Source organism: Arvicola amphibius, chromosome 11 (assembly GCF_903992535.2).
Source record: "Arvicola amphibius chromosome 11, mArvAmp1.2, whole genome shotgun sequence".
Classification (NCBI taxonomy): Eukaryota; Metazoa; Chordata; class Mammalia; order Rodentia; family Cricetidae; genus Arvicola; species Arvicola amphibius.
Window position 1 is genome coordinate 96,882,114 of NC_052057.2, and position 19,866 is coordinate 96,901,979.

The 19,866-nt window shown below is 51.6% G+C and overlaps 1 protein-coding gene across 1 annotated transcript in view; it reads right to left on the reverse strand.

The window, feature by feature from the left end:
* Nucleotides 1–6,667: 6,667 nt before the first annotated feature.
* Pax5 (paired box 5) overlaps nucleotides 6,668–19,866 on the reverse strand; it is a 164,450-nt gene continuing 151,251 nt past the window's right edge. The window contains 3 exon segments of the mRNA XM_038347799.2: nucleotides 6,668–6,744; nucleotides 12,162–12,198; nucleotides 12,200–12,249. Coding sequence (XP_038203727.2) covers nucleotides 6,668–6,744; nucleotides 12,162–12,198; nucleotides 12,200–12,249 — 164 coding nt within the window.

A 19,866-nucleotide genomic window follows, 5' to 3' on the forward strand; every position in this document is an offset into this window, starting at 1 on the left:
GTGTGTGCGGCAGGGAATATCACCCCTCCAGTGCACATTCTGCTCCTTCTGTCACATGTGCAGTCCTATATACTGGGTGTTGAAATTTGTTTCTGACCCCAGTTTAACCAAGAGCCATGAAGTTGCTTACCACTCCAGGGGCCTTCCTCAGGATTGGCAAAGACCATGTACGGATTAGTAAAAACAAATACAATCAAATCCTTTTTCTCAACTTAAAAAATTACTTTTATTTTAGGAACCAATAAAATTATGGCAAATATTTACAAATAATTATCTCACATAAAGGTTACATAAAATCAATTCTTCACAAGAAACAGTCACTCATGAAAAGACACAGATATTGAGACTACGCCAACCTTATTGCATGTTTCTCCAGCTAATTTAAAATAAAGGTGTTGCAGTCAACCATTTAACTTAAAACCACAAATCCCAGGTTTGACGAGAAAAAAAAAAGTTTTAAAAAAAATCAAACCAGTATACCATCCCAGTGACCTCCCAAGTCCCACCCGAAGCCCCGCCCTTCCCCCAACAAAAGAAAAATATGTCCAACATCTTTGGCAAATTGGCACTGCTGTAATTACATTCAAATATTATCACACACAAAAGCAACACACATCACTAAGAAAAAAAGCCACCAATATTTCAAGTCAGTTCTACTAGAAAAAAAGAATATAAAACATACACACTTTTAAGAAGCTTTTTGTTTCTCAATCTGTTGGAGACAGATCGTCTCCCACTTCCAAAGGCAATTCAATTGTGTGGTTGTATTTATTTTTTTTTGTCGGTTTTTTTGTATATTTTTTAAACAAGCGTCTATGCAGGCATCACAAACTTTGGTGGATACAGTAGATATGCATTTCTTTGATGCTGGGCCAGTCCCTAGGACAGCGTTAACTGTCTAAAAGAATGAGAAGCAAAACTCACTTGTCTTCCTAGCAGAGTTCTATCGGAATGTTATCTACATTCCCACAAATACTCAATGTCCCGAGGCCACGAGAGGGTGGCAAACCAGGGCAGCATCGTCCAGCAGGAGTCAAAATTCCAACCCCTGCTCACTGTCGGGGCGGCCCTGTAACCAGGCAGAGAAGCAGCATGCTGGCCACAACAGGTCCTCATGCCCATTACCTACATTGTGCTGGTGGCTTGGGCCTGGGGCCAGCTCTGTCCCTCTCTGAGCCCCAGGACAGGCTGCTGCTGGGTCCACTCACCTTCTGTGACCAAAGGCAAGCAGAGCCAGCAAGAACTGGCATTGGGAGACACAGCAGCTCTTCTGAGTTTCATGTCCTAGTATTAGAGAGAGGGTGTGTGTGTTTGTGTGTGTTTTGTGTGTGTATGTGTGTGCTAGAGAAAGTCTGTGTGTATGTGTGTATGACTGACTGTGTGAGTGAGTTTGTGTGTGTGACTGTGTATGTGAGACTGTGTACATGTATTGTGTGTATGCTTGTGTGTGTATATGTGTGTAAACTCCCCTGTCCATGCACTTGAGCACATGGCATGGAGAAGAAGGCCTGACTACGAGGCTCTAAGTTTTGCATGATGTTTAGAATAGATTTGGGATTTATTTTCTTTTTAATTTTATAGCAATTAATTGGCTATTATCGGTTGGAAAGTCCAACTCTCCATTCCCTCAAATCCAGTGAAATAGTTTCGCTAAAATGTCTCATGCTTGAAAACAAAGGGGTCATTAAATAGTTTCCTTTCTGTTCCATTTTAAGTGAAATGCACCACGTATAAATCAAAAACCCATCGTTACATGTTCTCAAGATGCTTTTGGAGAAGACAAAGAATGTGCCATCTGCATGGTGGTTTGGGGGACTATACCCCCCCCCCCCCCTGTGCAATTTAGCAAGTGAGTGAACCAGGTTGGGGCAAGTGAGACTACAGGCTGGTCTCCTGAAGTCAGGTCTTAGAGACAGCGAGAGACACAGAACTGCTAAGTCTCTAACATTTTGCTAGTTTCCCTTGTTCCCCTCTCTGCCCCCTAGCCAACGCTGTCCAGGCTGAGCCTGATCCCAACTGAGAGCTCACCAACATGTTATGCCATGCCATGCCCACAGTGAGGACAGAAACAGCAGCTTGGTGCTTGCTACTCAGGAGTCTAAGGTGTAGGCAGAAGAATCTAGAGGTACTAAAGGGTGGCTGTGTTCAGCCTCATCTGGAGATGAACTAAGAGGAACTTCTGGATTGACACCCGTGAATGGCAGTGATCAGATATGAGTACCCCATTGGTCCTAGAAGGGTCCAGGAACTGGGCCTCAGTACCAAAGACAAAAAGAAAGATGGATGCCTGCTGCTCCCAGCATGCAGCGCAGTCTACCTTCGCTGCATCTGTTTCCAAACAGCACCTGTGCAAGGGACTCACTATGTGTTCTGCAGCTGGCCCTTGGGGACCCGGCTGCCACTGCAGGAACAGCCTTAGCTGACAGCAACAAAATGTGGATCAACTCTGTGGCTCCCTCATGAATATGCAAAAGGGAATCTTGAGGTCCAGGGACAACAAGGGCCAAGGAGCTGAAGGGGCCACTGGGAGGTAGGGCAGACGGAAGGCAAGATGTCGTGGCCTGACTGTCCAAGTCTGCAATCATGTGTTTTGTTTCCTTTTAAGAAATGCACACGCCTTGGACCTCTTGGCGGTTAAAGCGATAAAGGAATAAATTTACCCAGGTGCACCACCGTGTGCCTGGAAACTATCACAGGCAGACTCCAGATGGGTGACAAGGCCAAGGCCACCAGGGAGCTGGTCTAACTCAGAGACTTATGGGGTCAACCTACTCTAGCCTGGCCTGGCCTGTGCAGGGATCTCCTGGGAGACCACATTTCCGATGCCACTTGTTCCTAGTATATGCTTGGGAGTGCTCGGTTTGTTTTTAAGATTTGCTACCCATGACTTGGAGTTAAATTCTAGCTAAAATGTCACCTACAAAGGGGTGGATGGAGCTAAGGCTGCCAAAGGCACATCAGTCACTCTGAAGTTTGCCTCCTCATAAGAGGATTTCACTCCTCAATGCCCTGTGGCCACATCTGGGGCTCTACACACAGAAAACCAGCAGCTCCCCTCATACCCACCGCCGCTTCCAAAGTTCTAGAAACAATTTGTGCACCGCTCTTCTCCCTCCCATCTTCCCCAAGTGTTCATGAAAGAAGAAGGAGAGAATAGAAGGGCTTTTGACAAGACTGGTTCACAAGTTGGTGGCTGGCTGGCCCAGTTCAGCCCATAGGCATCTTTTTCTTTTGGCCAACAGAGTGTTTTTAAAGTTTTCGCTATTGAGATGCCAACCCATGGGCCGATCATGCTCTAGACACCTGGGGATGTACCATACCCTGCTGCGTTGTTCCCCGCCCAGAGGGTTGGCTTCGAACCACCTGACCGGCCTCAGGTTTTGCAATCTGGAGAGGCCAGGTTCTAGGCCAGGCACCCTTGTACATTGTCACAGTTTGTTCCAAAGCAGAAAGGGCAGAGAAAAGAGAAAGAAAGGGGACGGCTCATGGGACGTTCGTATCTAGACCCTGCCAGGGACTGTGGCACAGGCTTGGACACATTGTCCTCGGAGCCTCAGGGTACAGCAAGGAAAGGCTCATGAGAAAACTCAGAGGTGTTTGTGGGAGTTTAGGGAAAGACTGAAGTGTCAGTGTTGATGGGTCCCTCAAGGCCACCAGACCCCAGACCCTTCCTGTTACTAGACCAATTTTGGGCTCTGTTCTTTCTTTCTGTGTTGTAGGTCTGGGGATTTCTGGAAGACTCGGGGTGGGAGTCTTCAAGCCATACACTTCGTGATGGGATCTCAACTCTGCGGGCAAAGAATGTGGCTCAGAGACCGGAGGATTCACTTCATCCTTTATCTTCACAGTGAGCCTCGAATGTCAGGATCTTGGCCTTGTGGGGGTATTGGAGCATTACAAACCCCTGTGCAGTGTCGTTTATGAAGACAATCTCTAAGCTGGTGACTTAGCAAAGGGACGGTGGGTTTGTTATAGCCTCACAAGCTCTCCAGCTGGAGCTAGACAAGCGGTATGAAAATGTCATTTTTCACAAAGTTCAAACAGGACTGAAGGTTCTTGGAGGGATAGCCCGGCCTTCTGCCACGGTGCCCGTGAGACCCCAGACTCCATTCTGAGTTCTCTGGTGTGTGCACCTGCAGTGCGAGGGTGCTAGCTGGAGAGAGCAGGTGTGCAAACGTGAGAACACCCACACTGCATTTGCATCTCTGGAGCTGGCAAGAGCAGTGTGTGCGTGAGCCGCCATGTACCTCTGTGCCCTTGTGCTTCTGCCTGGCTTCTCTCCCAGGAACCAGGGGGTTGTCTAATAAATACAGACTCCAGTCTGAGGCCCAGCAGCACCTCGGGTGTTTTCCTCGGAGAGGAGAGACATACAGATGGAGTTCCTTGTGTGGGCAAGAATAGGTGGCAGGGAGGGAGCCACCGTGGGGCGGGGTGGGCTTGCTGAGGAAGGGAGGTGTGTGCATTGAAGGCGGGTACGGGTACGGGGAGGTTGTGCCCTCCTGCAGTTTGGAACTGGGAGGAGCACAGGGTGAGCATCACTATAACAAAGCAGTAGCAGGGACAGAGAAGGAACGAGGAGGGAGCCTCTTCCTACCTTAGCTGACAAAGGAAGGCTGAATGCAGGTCGCTCAACTCCTGGGGGTGGGCTGGGGCCCCAGCTACCTTCCTCCGCTAGCAAGTTCCCCAGGTGCTAAGCCTGCTCCAAGCTCATGTGCCTTGCCTCTAGCTTGGTGACAGGGATCCTTGGCAGTTCTACCAGTCCGAAAGCCTGGTCTGGAGTACTGGGACAATGTGCCCCCTGCCATCTTCACTGCCACCTTCTCTTTCAAGTAGATGAAGTGACAGTGACCACCATGTGTTAGAAGGGGCCCAGGTCCCAGCCCTACCTCTGCTGGGACTCCACTTTACTGAGCCTCAATTTCTTCTTCTGTCTTACTACCCTGTGGGAGGTATTGAGGCACAAAACAATGGGGGATATGGGGTTCTATTTGGTCTCCCTGTCTGATTCTGGGCTTCCCTAAGCTGGGCCCCAGTTTCCTCTCAGAACTAAACTAGATCTTTCTGAGGCTCTGTGGTTCCTGTTCTTGTTTCACACTTGACTGGAACATTAGCAAGATCCCATATGCTTGCTCAAAAGTGAGGGCCTGACCCAGGTGACCCTGCCATTGCCTCAGCTCCCTGGGAGGAAGGGAGAGAAGGAAAAATAGTGAGATCGGCCAGCTGTAAGCCCAGTAGAAGCTCAGAGAGGTAAAGGGTCCAAGGTCCCACTAGACAGCAGACCCTACTGACACTGTCAGGAAAATGACTGCCTGCTGTCCTCAGTTTAGACAGGGGTCCTTCTCTACAAGAGGGACCGTGTGGAGAATAGAGGTCCCAGATGAATAAATTGTGTCACTGGGCACCCCAGACTCAAGCCCACCCTCAAATTACCCACCCCTGGCTGGTTCCTCATTGCTTGTCCCGGCCCTCCCCAGCCCTTCCTCTGTCTCCCACACATTCCCCTGCCTTTCCCACAGCGAGTTCCACCTCCGCCTTTCCCACAGCGAGTTCCATCTTGACACCTTCTATGACCAGGCTGGCCTGCAGGCGTAAGTTGGGTACGTGCCACACCCCCACCACCTCCGTGCCCAGCCACACTCTGTGCTCCCCAAGGGTGGCAGGGCTGCTTGCGAGGAAGCCCAGGTCCTGGCTGATGCCCACAGGGTGTGCTAGTCCCTGTGGCTGGGACAGGCTTGCCCAGAATCCAGTTGTTGGGGTCCCAAAGGACAGCTGTGAAGTGCCCATGGCTGATGTCCAGAGTGACTTGAGCTTGGGCATGCTTCAGAAAACACGTTCAGTTTGGTTCCAGGGGCCAGGATGACCAGGAAAGCCTCAGGTTTGTCCCTGGCCTGGGTCCGATGATCTTTTGATCCAGAGAGCCATCCAGAGTCACAATGCCATCTGCACTTGGACGACCTCTTACTTCAGGAGAGCAGCTGTCCAGACAGTTCTCTTGGAGTCCCTGGATTAGGAAAAGGACTATTGACGCTGTGGTGACTCCATGGAAATGAGGGTAAGAGGCCAGGGCGTCTCCCCGAGGTGAATTCCTTTGGTGGGGAACCTCAGGGGAAGCTTACGCCGTGACCACCAGTGAGCCTTGTAGATATCAGAGAAGTGGAGTGAGCTCGAGGCCAGGCATCCTCAAGGTGGCTGCTGTCAGTGTCAAAGACACTGACAGGGCACCAGGGCAGAGGGGGGTGTTCTGTGCAGAGCTGGAAGATATCCTGTGATGCATTGTGGGTAATCTGCTCTGTTAGACCCTCAGGTCCACAGAGAAGCGAGAAGGTATTTACATGGGTGCTGTGAAGCCAGCTGGCCTTTCCACAGACGGGCGGGCAGACAGGAGGACTGGCAGGCTGGGCTTGGCCGCAACAATCTTCAGAACAGCAGAGAAGCCTGTCACCCCTGGGAGAAGCTCGTCGATTGACTCTTGAAATGGATGAGAACCCAGAAGTCCAACAGCCCTACCTGGATTCGGGGCAGGAGAAAATGGAGGGAGGGTGCTCCAAGTGTGTGTGGGATGGGGTGGGAGACGGACTTGTCGGGTCCCTCTGTCTGTCTTGGGAATCGGGAAGCTGTCTACCTCAATGATATGCGTGGTGGGAGTTGGCGCACATGGCTCTGAGGGTCAGTGGCGGTCATAGGCGGTGGCTGCGGCAGGTGGCGCGGCTCCTCGGGCTGCGGCGCTGTAATAGTATGGGGATCCTGGAAGAGACGAGAGGGCACGGAGGTCAGACCTGGGGGTCCCCTTCCCATCAGTCTCCCCACATCTGTCCCTGATGTCCTCTCATCCACTCAGGCCACTGTCCGCTCTCCCTAAGACCTTTGTCCTGATCTTTTCCCTGAACTGACAGTCTGATCAGGGCTGTCCAGAACTGCATGCAGACTGAAGTCCCTGGTTTCTATCCTGGCTGCAGCATGTGGTCTCCCCTTCCTTTTGTGTGGCTTCTGGCTCCTTCCAAGATGTTGGGAAGAACTGGGTAGTTGTCCCTATGGACCATAAAGTCTAAAATATTTAGTGTCTGGTCTTGGGTAAAAACATCTTTGAGACCTTACTTACCTACGAGAGTAAAAGGGTTCAGGTTTTTGTTTGATTGACAAGCCTTGGCCAACCTCTCTGGACTTACTAGCCACACTTCCCATTATTCCCAGCCATGTTCCATGCCATACCTAAAGTCTGTGCCTGATGCTGTCATCTACATGGGTCATCTCATGCAACTGTAGGGGCAGGGCCAGCAACCCCATCTTATCAGACACAGGACCCCTGCCTGTACTTCCCGGCCCTATGCTCCTAACCTCTCTTCTGTCTAGGCCTTCTTCAAGTCCTCGGCCCTGCCCTCTCCTCTGGGAAGACTCTCCCATGACCTTACTTTCCTTCCCAGGTTGAGCCACACGCTGTGGCCACCTCTCTCTTTGGTGGGTTTCCTCTATCTTAGGGCAGAGAATACTAAGGCAAGGACTGGGCTCTAGCCTTCTTGGCATTTGCCCAAGTTTCCAGCCCTGCTCAGTGAGGATTCTGGTATGAAGGAACAATGGTCCCAAGCGAGCAAACAGGAGTGGAGAAACCCTTTGGCCACCCTGCGCAATCACTCGCTAGTTTGCTCCCTTCCTGACCTCAGTGGCGGCAGGGAGGGGCAACAGCGGAGAGCCATTGATTCAACATGGCCGGACACTCAGAGCTAAGGGGAAACTGACCCACACATGTCAGCTTACATGTGTAATCCAGGGGAGCCTGAGGCAAGGAGACTGCCCAGAGGCAGAGGCCAGCCTATAGACCCTGCCTCAGAGGGAAAAATTTAGAAAGGCGTTTGTGCTCTGGGAAGCTGGGCTTTCAGACAAACTGTGGTGATCACTGACAGAAGTGGGATTGGTCTGGGCTCGGGCATGCGTGTGGACGTGGATATGGGCGTGGACGTGGACGTGGACGTGGATGTGGACATGGAGCAGCTGCAGCAGTGTATGTTGGGTGAGGCCTCTTCCTGTCTGTACCAAAATTCTTCCCCAGGGACCTGGGGAGCTGAGGATCCAGGGACCTGGCTGGATTCTCAGAACCACGGAGCTTCAAATCTTTCACAGCAAGGAGACGGATGTTCAGCAATATAAAAACCACTCATATCACACCTCAGTCCTGAATCCTGGGCTTGAACCAGGGATGTGTGTCCTTGGTGAGGGCTTCACCATAACACAGCTCCAGGTCAACAGCAGAGCGACTGACTGATAGAAGTTGGGGTCCTATCAGCCGGTCTTATTGGGGTGGGCCTAATGAGCTAAATTCCCAGAAGAACGGGCTTGGAATTGTTCTGAAGTCTCATTCAAATCCAACCAACCCTGACTGGGTCTCCCCATAACTGGGGGCAGAGCCTGACCATTCTCCCAGATACCCTAACCGGGAGTGGATCTGTGTGGTTTCTTCACAGGCCCACCGTGTCTTGGTGGAAGGCCATGGCCAGGTGGCTTTGCTCCCCTGAGCCTCAGTTATGTTCCTCTTTAAAAAGGGGTCACAGGGGGGCAAATGTGAGGGTACCCTGAAATGAGGGTGTGATGATGCTGTGGAAATGCCACCTTCTAAGGACTTACACCCCTTAACTCTTATCTGGTAGGAACTATGATGATTTCATGGATGGGGACACTTGTCGAACCACATGCAGCTAGCATGCAATAGGGTTAGAGGACGCAAGCATCCTGACCCCCTTCCACACTCTGCCTCACAGGCTGATCGCTCTTGCCCCTGACTCAGGAAGACGAGGTAGCCTCAGGCAGTGATAGTACGGTGGCTCTCCTGGTGGTTCCATGAGGTCCAGGCAAGCATCGCACATGCAAGAATCCCCCAAAGACATTCTCTGCTACCTCCAAGGTCACTTCCCTATTCTAGCCTGACTCTTTCCCTCCCTGGGATGGGACCAGCAACAGGGTGGGGGTGGGGTTCATCCCCAGCGGGTCTGGAGATTGCGTGAGGATATGAGGATTTTGGGGGCAACATCACAAAGGGTCTACAAGGGGCAGGAAGTTGAGGGAAAGAAGCCCTCTCTAGAAGCCCCTGTGGGGAGGTTTCCAGCTCTCTCCCAAGCTCTGTTCACCCCTCAGGGCTTAGCCGGCCTGGGTGGCAGCCTCCGCTGAGGGTTTGATTTACCACAGAAAATGAAAACATCACCTCACAAAGCCAGTCTGTCTCTTGGCCACCCATTAGACCTCCCTCTAGAATAAACTTGTCCTTCCTTCTGTCATTTTTTTCCCCCCTAATTCACATATCATCAATTTACCTCTTGACCACAGTCATTCCCGGCTGGCTCAGGGCTGGTTCCCCTCCCCTAATCCCTTTTACAGCGGCCACAGGCGCCCATTATTCTAATCCTAATTGACCATGGCCTGCTTTTACGCTGCCAACCCTGCCAGCTCTGCTTGCCTCTGCTGCCCCTCGCCAGCCTGGGGAGAGATCCCACAGGATGGGGAAACCCATGAGATAAGGTTGCTGAGGGTAGCTGTCAGTCCTCACTCTGTGCTGGTAAAGGAGGCTTCAGCCGGGCCAACTTGGGGGTACCTGGGGGCCTGAGTTATGATGTATGTCTTCCGGGGCTCACCTGAGCCTGAGGAAACACAGGCCAGGCCCCCACATTCCTGGCCTCCTTCACCCCAAACCCGAGAAGTCATCACGACTGGGTCTTTCTGTGGCAGGGCCCATATGATGGGAGTCGTGGGAGCAGACCGGAGCTATTTGCAAGGCTGTGGTCAGCTGAGCCACGTGTCTTCATCTACATGCAAGCAGGATCCCTCTGGAGTCAGAGCACTGGCCTCAAGAGCTTCACGTTCAGTGCCAGTGAGAGAGGCTACCATGGTAACCAGCCTCATTTCATCCCCAAGCCAACTGAGGCCCAGGTGGGTACGTGGCCTGACGGATCCAGGTTATGGACTGGAGCCTTGTCTCATGTTTGCAGGCCCCACACGATTCCGACCCTCCTGTGTTGGCACCTTCCTATGGCACAGGCCTGCCTCTGGCTTGTCCTCCTGGCTTCCCTTGCTGCTGGGGCTCAGGCGTTTTACCTGAGAGCTGCCTATTAGACCTCTGTTGTGTAGGACCATTGATGGGGAAGGAAGCACCTTCGGGAAGTGGGCTGGGGGACACCCATTTACTGGAAACAGGTATCGAAGACCTCTGTGCTTGAAACGGTGGTTGGGGGCAGCCCAGAGGCTGTCAACACCTAAGGAAAGCTGCCTCCTGCCAGCTGGCAGCCATGGAGGCTGAGCAACCTGGCCATGCCTCGGAGTGTGTTCCTGGCTCTTGTCCCATGCCCGTTTATTGAGTCTGCCTGGAGATCCTGGGAACCTCTGATGTCCTTCACTAAATATGTTTCTGCTTAAATTAGCCAGAGTGAATTCTGTTGTTTGCAATTATAAGTCATTAACCTGCCTCTCAAAACCAGCCGGTTGTCCTCATCACACACAAGGCTTGAGTGTTGAGGGCTCCTCAACCTGTGTCTACAGAGGCCCAAGGTCTCCTTTTGACTGTAACTGCCCAGCCCTGATCGGTTAGGGAGCTTGACGGGAGCCCCATCACACACTGCCTAAGCATACAGGCTCTGGAGTCAAGGGGACACCTCGTCTGACACCTGCCCGCTTGTGACCTTGGGGTGAGTGAGTCTGTTCTTCTCTTCTCTCAGAGACAGTGGGGTGGCTCCCATAAGGCTTATGAAAGGACAAAATGAGAGGACCCCCGCGATGCATCTGGGATGTCTTGTGAAAGGCACCACCGGTGACTCCTCTTAGCAGGGCTTTGTGCCACCCGTGGGCTGGATTTCTGCCCTTCTCATGATCCCTAGGCCATGAAGTCCTGTGTAGCAGCCCTGGGTCAATGAGGCTTTAGAAAGCCATTCCCACAGACCCTGGACCTCCTTTGAGACACACTCCCTGTGAGTCTCCCAGAATTGGGATCAGGGCTCAGTTGGAAGGAAAGCAGATCTCGTGAGAGTCTCGGAGTCTTTTGTAAGGCAGGCTGGACCTCTCCCTCACACAGAGCATCAATTGCTCATGGTCCAAGTTCATCCACAGGTGTGCCATGACAACACCAGAATGCTAGGAGTAGTCCCAGGGTCCCAACCATGTCCCATGCCCAGCTCAGGTGGTGGTAGTGAGAAATGTGGCATCCACACCATGTTTCTGTCTAATCACACCAGAGTGGGGAAGGAGTCAAGGCTGAGACTTCACAGGCCTAGGGTTTGGCAATAATTAAGGATCTGGGGGAATTTATGGGCTTTGGCTGAAGGAGGCCTTGCTAGTGTGGACAGATAGGCCAGAGCAGTCTCAAATGCTCCTCCTCTCTCTGCTCACTGCCCCAAGTAGAACACCTTTAGCTGACTGTAGGGGTGAGATCGGTACTGTAACCTGGAAGCTGATTGGTTGGTTCTACCTGGTAAGGAGTTAAGGGGTGAAATCTGCATCCGGGTTGAGACCTGTTTCAGGTTACTTCAACTTTGGTACTCACCTGCTGGCTTCATGTAGGTTTAGTTAACAAACCAAAGGGCTCTTCCAAAGCTAGTCCTGCTTGTGTGTGTGTGTGTGTGTGTGTGTGTCTGTCTGTCTGTCTGTCTGTCTGTCTGTGTACAAATACACTGATGATATTCACAGACCAGGCTGTTCCAGCCATGGACATTCTGCCAGTTTGAGTCTTGGATAAAGGTTAGGCACCAGCTGAGCCCTACACAGCATGCCTTGGCAAGCCACAGGGCAGCTGGTTTCTAATAGAGCTGGCACTACTTGTGCCCGCAGCAGACATCATTAATCAATCACTGGGCCTCAGAGCCCTTAGTAAGACAGCCAGCACCATCAGTCCAAGTCTGTATTTTCAGTGCCTTTATTTGGGGAATTTACACTATATTAATGGTTCTTAAGAAATACTAGTTCTTATGGACAAGCATTTCCCTATCTTCTTCCTGTCTCATATTCCCCCACTTGAGCTGTAGGGGAATTAACTGCCCTGAGGACCACCATAATAGCTCCTACTAGTCCACATTTATGGGCAAATGACCCATCTCACCCCAGTGGCCAGACCTCAGGAGGGACCCTGGCCCAATGAGGAGGCCAAGAAGGGCAGCCAAGGACCCAGGGACCCCCACAAGACAGGTACTCACCAAGCAGTCCTGGGTTGGGGAACCTCCACGAATCGTTTGTAGGAAGAATACTGAGGGTGGCTGTAGGGACTCCCAGAAAATTCACTCCCTGCAGGAGGTAGGAAGAGGGACAAACAGGAGACAAATGTGAAATCAGGCTCAGAAAAGGCTGTGGGTTCAAGCCAGCTTAAATACTGAATATTGAAGGCACTTGTCTCCTCCGTGGGCTTTGGGCACTTTCAGAAACCAATTATAGCACATCAGGGCTACATCCTCATGCCGTGAGCTGTCTCTCTCACCCCAAAGCACTTTGTATCCCTGGGAATGGAAGGCACGGAGTCACCAGGTGCAGGGTGGGGCTCACTAGGAATACCCGCCTAGGTTTGCTCCTAGTCTGCTGGGCCGTTGGCACCGGCTAAGGCTCCTAAGGGACCCAAGTGTGGGTTGGTTTCACTCCCCACGACCTCAGCTCTAGTGTGGCCCCTCTGTGCTGTGAATGCAGAGCGACTGTGGCAAGCGCAGCCAGCTGGGCAGGGACATGAGACACAGGCCTCCCCGTGTCTGGAGAATGAAGACAGCAGCTCTGCTGCCTGGAAGGGATGGGCTAAATGCTTAGGAAACACAACACAGGGAGTGGGCTGGGATCTTCTAGGCCCCTGGGAGGAGACAGTTGTCCATGGTTGTAGGCATGCTCAGGAAGGCATTGTGACCTGCTCATGGGTGAAGGGAGGGTAGGGTGGACCCAGAGGACGATTCACCAAGATCCAGCAACCTGAAGAGCTAAGCACCCACCCTGGCTGGTCCCTGGGTTTGCAGCAGCCCCAAGGGAGTCTCTTTTCTGCCAGCTAGGCCAGGGCACAGCTTCAAATCCTGTCCCCACACTCTCGTAGCAGCAGAGTCTGCCCACTTCCTCCTCCCCTTTCCCTACAGCTGGGGCCCCAGAGGGCAGACTGCTTTCTCTAGTCAGCACTGAGTGTCTGAGAGCCTGCTGTGTCTAGCGTGGAGGCTTTGGAGCAGGGCATGGAAAGCCAGCGGGGCACTGAATGGTTTGCTCAAACCCCAGGTAAGGCCCTCCCCTGCTGGAGATGACAGAGGAGGTTACATGGTCCTGAGAGACGCCCTGAGGCCAAGCATGACTCCACAATCCCCCTATAGGGAAGGCACAAAGGCCAAAGGGCAAGAGGCTTTGGAAGAGATCAATCCTCCTCCCACCTCATAGGAAAACCCAGGCAGAGTGTACACACACACACACACACACACACACACACACGCATGCACAAACACACGCACACACACGCACACACACTCCTGCTCAGGCCTCTCCTGGGGCCACTCCCAGCCTGACAGGCTGAGCCTTCCAATTCTCTGTTTTTTATGCCTCAGTGGTCAGGGTGTCAGGTTCCGGCATACAGAGGGAGAGCATGGTGATAGTGCTGAGCCGCACAGCCCAGCCTCGGCCTATCCATCAGCGCTACAGTGCCTCCTCCTCCCCCTCTTCCTCCTCCCCCTCTTCCTTCTCCTCTTCTTCCTCCTCCTCCCCCTCTTCCTCCTCCTCCTTCTCCTTCCCCTCTTCCTCCTCCTTCTCTTCCTCTTCCTCTTCCCCCTTTCCCTCCTTCCCCTCTCCCTCCTCCTCCTCTTTAAGAAGCATGTTGGGGGGAATGTGGAGATATGGAAGCCTGGATAGGGGACACACTGTCCCCAAGGCTCTGACACCAGAGGGACATCCTGATAGTGCCGTGCCTGGTCTATCTCTGATTAGCGCTGTATCTCCTACTGCCAGGCCACCTCTTCCAGGAAGCCTCTCTGAGCTCCATCCCCAGCTGAACAAGTCTGAAGGCCACTCAGCTGGAGTGAGGTGACACAGACCCCTGGAGGCCTGCAGAGGTGAATGAGCAACATCCAAATCCACTAGGAGTGAGCCTAAGTCAGCAGCGCCACGTTCTTCCGCCTGCGTGGCTTCCAGAAGGCACCCTTTCCTGCCAGCACAGAGTGCCCTGCATGGCCCTCTAGTGTCTCAGCGGCCTTGCCTTGGGTGCAGTCTGGTCTTGCAGGTCTGTGCCCTGCCTGCTCCCCGTATAATGCCCTGTTTCCAGCAGACAGGGTGCCCAGTAGTTCACTGGTACCCCCATGGCACAGAGTCCCTGAGGCTCTTTCCTACCCTCTTTCTGGGCCCCATGGAGGAGAGGCCCTCCCTGGGATGCTTTCCCCGACCATCCCATCCTCCCTGTCCTGCCATGGTTTATTCCACGGCGCTCATCGCATCCCAGCCTGTCTTGTTCACCATGCTCATCTTGTTAATTATCTGTCTCTTCCACGAGGCTGGAAACTCCGTGGGGACAGAGTTTTGTCTGTTTATGTCTCGATCCCAAGCTTCATCGCCAGGCTTGGCAGCCTGCATCTAGCATGCACGGATGACTAATTGTTCACTGAGCGGGTGAGCAAGGAAGGGAACGAACGAACAAATGAAACACCCAGGTCAACAGGGGACAAATCACCAAGTAGGCCTCTCACTTGAACAACGGCCACCACTTCTTCTTCCATCATTAGCTTCTACAGCCAGGGACCTGCTGTGGCATCTGTTGTAGGCCAAGATGTAAAGCAATTTCTGATCTGTTATCTACCACAGCATCCGGTGCCTAGGAGGAAAGAAAGTCACCAGGGCCCCTACCTGGTGTGCTCAGAGTCATGGTGAGGCGGGCACCTGGGTCCTTGTCCTATGAAACACCATTAGACTAGTACATTCTTGGTAAGGGGAGCACGGCCATCTCAGAAGCATGAGGCTGACCTAGAAGCTGTTCAGCCATCTGCAGGGGACTCTGCAATGGTACCTGATTATCTGGCATGCTATATAGTAAGCTAGCAGAGTGTACGGGGTGGAGAAGCCAGGGTCTCACTACCAGGGAAGCTATCCACAGATCTGGTCCATAGAGTACCAAAACTGATTGTGGGTCAGCAGACTGACCAGGTGGACGCCAGTCCTTGATCAATTTGGCACAAAGTCTCCATGGGTTCAAATCCTGAGCCTGCCTCTTCAAAGTTCTGGGACTCTCAATGGGTCACTCAACTCTGTACCTCAACTCCTTCTTTGAAAAGTTAGGGCAAGTTCAAAGCTCATGTGGTACTTGTAGGACATCCAGAGAAGGCTCAACACATGTCAGCCATAGTGGCAAGCTCCTCCATCAGTCACCAAGTCCTCCTCCATATCCAAAATCTCACTGAAACTCCCTGCACCCTGTGATACTCACTGTATTGATAAAGCTGCATTACAGACATTATTACTAAGGCCAGAACACAGCTCCAAGGCCAGATTTCTGTCTCCTGGCCTTGAACTTGCTTGCCTTTAAGACACTGTTTTCCCATTTGTCAAAGGATAGAACAGACCAAATGTTCTCAACCTTCCTAAGGCTGTGACCCTTTAATCCAACTCCTCATGTTGTGGTGACCCCCAACCATACAATTATCTTGTTAATTCATAGCTGTAATTTTGCTGTTATGAACTTATAACATATAAATGCATATGTTATATATAAATTTACATATATACATTTATATCCGATATAAGGCCCCAAAGGGGTCGGGATCCATAGGTTGAGAACCACTGCCATAGATCTTACCTAGATCCACACAGCAGATATGATCCCTGTGTCTTTTAGGCCGAGGACCCCAGCCTCCTTACCACCAGCCTGACACTGAGGGGCACCTTATTTCTGCTGGAACTTCACAAAAGCAGCTTATAAAGCAAGATATATTTAGCTTAGAGTCCTGGGGCACCTTCTGGGCCCACTGAAGGGTCACGGAGCCCAGCCTTAGGGATGGGTAGAACTCCAACATCAGAGGGAGGCAGGGACTTGGAGCCAAGCTGAAAGCTGGGGCCGGGCCTTGAGGCCAGTCAGCGTGTGATGTGTGATAGTGAGGCCTTCTGAGAAGCCCCAGCAGAGGCTGCCGCAGAGCCGGGTATGGAAGGGTCAACACGGAAGGGTTTCCTTTAGCATGTCCCTGCTGTGCAAGCTACTGGCAGAGGTAGGGGTGGCCACAGCTGAGGGAACTGGCCATCACGGGTATAAAATCCTCCTCTAGGGCTGGCTTTCACCGGGTAGGAAACTCAAGTTCCTGATTCTAGCTTTTGGTTGGGGCTTCCTGAGGCGAAGTCAACAGCCCCGAGGTCAAAGGTCACAGCAACAGAAAGGCGACAGCAACAGAAAACACACTGAGACAACACCCGCAGACTAGGGTTGATGTTCTCCCCAGACATGGAAGTCAGAGGAGATGTCTGGGTGCGGTCTTTGTGTGGTCAATGGAACGATGAAGACGTGCGGTCAAAGGACACTGTAAGGACAGTGTAGATCATAGTGCCACAGGCCAGGGTGGGAAAGAAGCCTGGGAACATGGCAAAACTGGGAAGGACATCATAGTTTTCTATGAGGTGACTAACAAGGGCCTAATTCCATCTTGCTTTTAGTTGAAGACCTAAGGGGGAGCATCCAGAATGGAGCGGTTTGGCCTCAGGAGGCACCGTGTGAGCAAAGGCAGGATGGAGTTGGCTAGTGGTGGCCCAGGATGGGATTCTAGCTATATGAACAGGTCATAGAGAAGCAGCCCAGGCCATGCCCTAGGTATGTGTAGCCTGCTCTTGCTAGAGCTGCCTACCATGGAGAAGAAAGGAGAAAATGGCCTGTAGGGGACTGGAAAGATGACTCAGAAGGAGAGTGCTTGCTTTTCCAGAGGACCAGAGTTCAGTTCCCAGCACCTACATTAGGCAGTTCCCACTTGCCTGTAACTGCAGCTCCTGTGAATTTAATGCCCTCTTCTAGCCTGGGAGGGCACCCACAAACAGGTATTGTATACATATGCAGACACACAGACAGATACATACATAAAAACAAAGTCCTTTTTGAGAGAAAAGAAAATGACTTGTGATGTCACGTGGACCCAGGCTACAGACCAGGCTGGACCACTTGCAGGCGGCATTGCCATAGGCTGTGGATTTACTCCCCTGAGGCTCAGCTTCTTCCTCTCTAAGTTGGAGGGAAGGAGAGTTTCAACTTCCTAAGCTTGTGGAGAAGGTCAAGGGGCATCATGATTACAAATGATCTGCAGACCCCAGTTTGAGGGGAAGGGGCTGTATTTCAACCCCAGGCCCCCTTCCACCACCCTGGCCACCTCTTCCCATCCTTAGCTACCCCCGGCATGTTCACGCTGTTCTCTCCATCACTCTACCCTGACACTTGTCATTTTTGCATTTTAAAGTAAGTTACCAACATCGCTACATTTTCTCTTAAGTATTCCGGTGTGCATATCATGAACTAATGTTCATAACTGATATAAGGAAGACACCTTCCCTTTGAATATAAAGTTTACATGTAATGAAACCAATATATTTAAGTGTACTGATGCTTTCACTTGACAAATGCATGGACCATGTTACCCAAGCTCAGGCCTGGCAAGTTCTAGAATGTTAACATCGCCCTACAGAGAATGCTGAGAACCCAGATGTGTGGATTTAACATAATATGCTCTCAGGTAACAGTGATGACCCGGGCTCTGGTCACTGAAGGAGGCTCCTGCTGGTCACCAGAGTCCCATTGAGGTCACTAATAAGTTGGGGAAGGGCTCTTCTCTTAGAAGAAAGATATAGCTTCGGGCTGAGCCTGATGGTAGAGGCCTGTCATCCCAGTCACTCTGGAAACAGAGGATGGCAAGGTCAGGGGCGGCACCACAGAGAGTTCAAGGCCAGTCTGTGCAACATAGTGAGAATCCATCTCAAAACAGAAAGTCAGAGGAGGACCAGGACGCTCCTCCAGCATGTGCAATGGGCTAGATTCAGATCCCAGTACTGTAAAATACAAACAAACAACAAAAACCAAAAAGAAAGCAAGCCGAACAAAGCATTTAGGACAGATGTGGGATTTCCCCCAAACATCACAGCCTTCCAAATACAAATGGGTCAAATACAAAAGTGAAACTCTCACGACAATTAAGTTCAGAGGGGGCTGTGATAAAATGTTCGGATGCAGTTGCCTGGGAAACCTGCGATTTCAACATCATAGGTGTTTTCATTTTCCCCTTCGCTCAAAACCCAGGGATGGTAAGAAAGTCAAAGTTTCCAAAAATTCTCAGAAGTGACAGGCAAGCAGGCTCCTCATAGCTCTTAATTAACCCAAAACGACACCTGCCAGATGATGGGGATTTGCCAGCTCGCTGGGGGCCGACCTGTCTGCAGATGGTGGGCTCCCACCTCCGCTCCAGACCTTGGCCGGCTACAATTAACATATGGAAAGTCTTTCAAAGTGACTTCACAGTCAACTTCAGTTTCTGAAGGAGTCAAGCTGGGCTGTGAGAGAAAATCTTTGTGGTAAAGGAAGAGGGTGGAAGAGGAAGAGGAGGAGGAAGGGGGAGAAGAGGTCTGGAAGGGGCTAAGGTTACCCTAGTTCCTCCCAGTGGTCTTGTAGAACCATGTGACTGGTGGTGGATCAGGGATCAGCGGGAACCTGGATCTGTCCGTGACCACAGTGATCAAAATGAGGACATGAAACAGACACAGCCAGCTTATGCGTTATTATGTTATTTAATACACATATTACATATAGACAGGATATACACAGATACACAAGCACATATATGAATATACAGAAATATGTACAACATATACATAGGTATGTATGTCTGCATATGTCTATATTTGACAGAGCTGTGTGACCAGTAAACACCTTACTTCTTACCAAACCTCAGTTTTCTCATCTGTGAAGGTGGCAGATATGCAAATGACCTCCAAGAGGTTTCTCTCTCCATCTTCCCTGAATCTAGCCTCCAGGTTGGCCCTTCAGAGGCCGAGGGATGCTTGCTTGCCCTCCCTCTCCACAGCAAGACCTTCCTGGGCTCCCAACAGGGAGGCAAAAACCCAAGCCCAGGAAAGGTCAGCCTGTCAACCTGGACAGCCCTGCATGGTGCGTATTGATCGGCGGCTGGGAAAAACCTCTTCTCCTACCAGTTCAGGTTTTCCTTCAGAAATGCCAAGGGAAGAGAAAAACCAAGAGAGAGAGTGGGCACAAGGAGAGAATGCACAATGGGTTCCTTTCGGCTGCTGCTGGCCCACAGCAGTGCGGGAGAGCTGCCAAGACCTGGGTGAGCACAGGCCTGAGCACTGATGCTGCTACTGGCCAGCCAAAGGCGGTCACGTGACCTCCCTGACCCCGGTTTTTTGTGTTCTGCTTCCTTTGTCTACACTTAAAACCCTGTGGATTCTTCAGGGACTCATGACTGCTTCTAGCACACCCACTTTACGCCCTGGCACAGCAGACTCTACCCTGCGTTGGTTTATCAGATGCAGGAGTGGAGCCTTGAGCTGTGCAGTCCTATTGACGCTGACACAGACGAAAGACTAACTCTTAAAGGCATAAATGTTCATTAGCCAGCGACCAAACAAGGGAGGTCTATTGTCTTGTCCCCCGAGGCTTATTTCCCCTCTTTCTTGGACAAGCTTGTCCCAGTAGGCATTTCCATTTGAGATCAATGGTCATGTTGTAACACGTTTGGAGCAGTTCTGGTCTGGTGTAGATCCGCTTTCTCACGGTAGTCTCTTTCCAGAATTCTGACCCATTATGCCCCAATCTAAGCAAGCAATGGGCAAAACAACACACACGGCTCCTTTCTACTCCCCATGGTGCCAGAGAGCACCAGATTTTTAGGGGTATGAATGTGGGCCCTGGAGCCCCGCCATGCCTCAGCA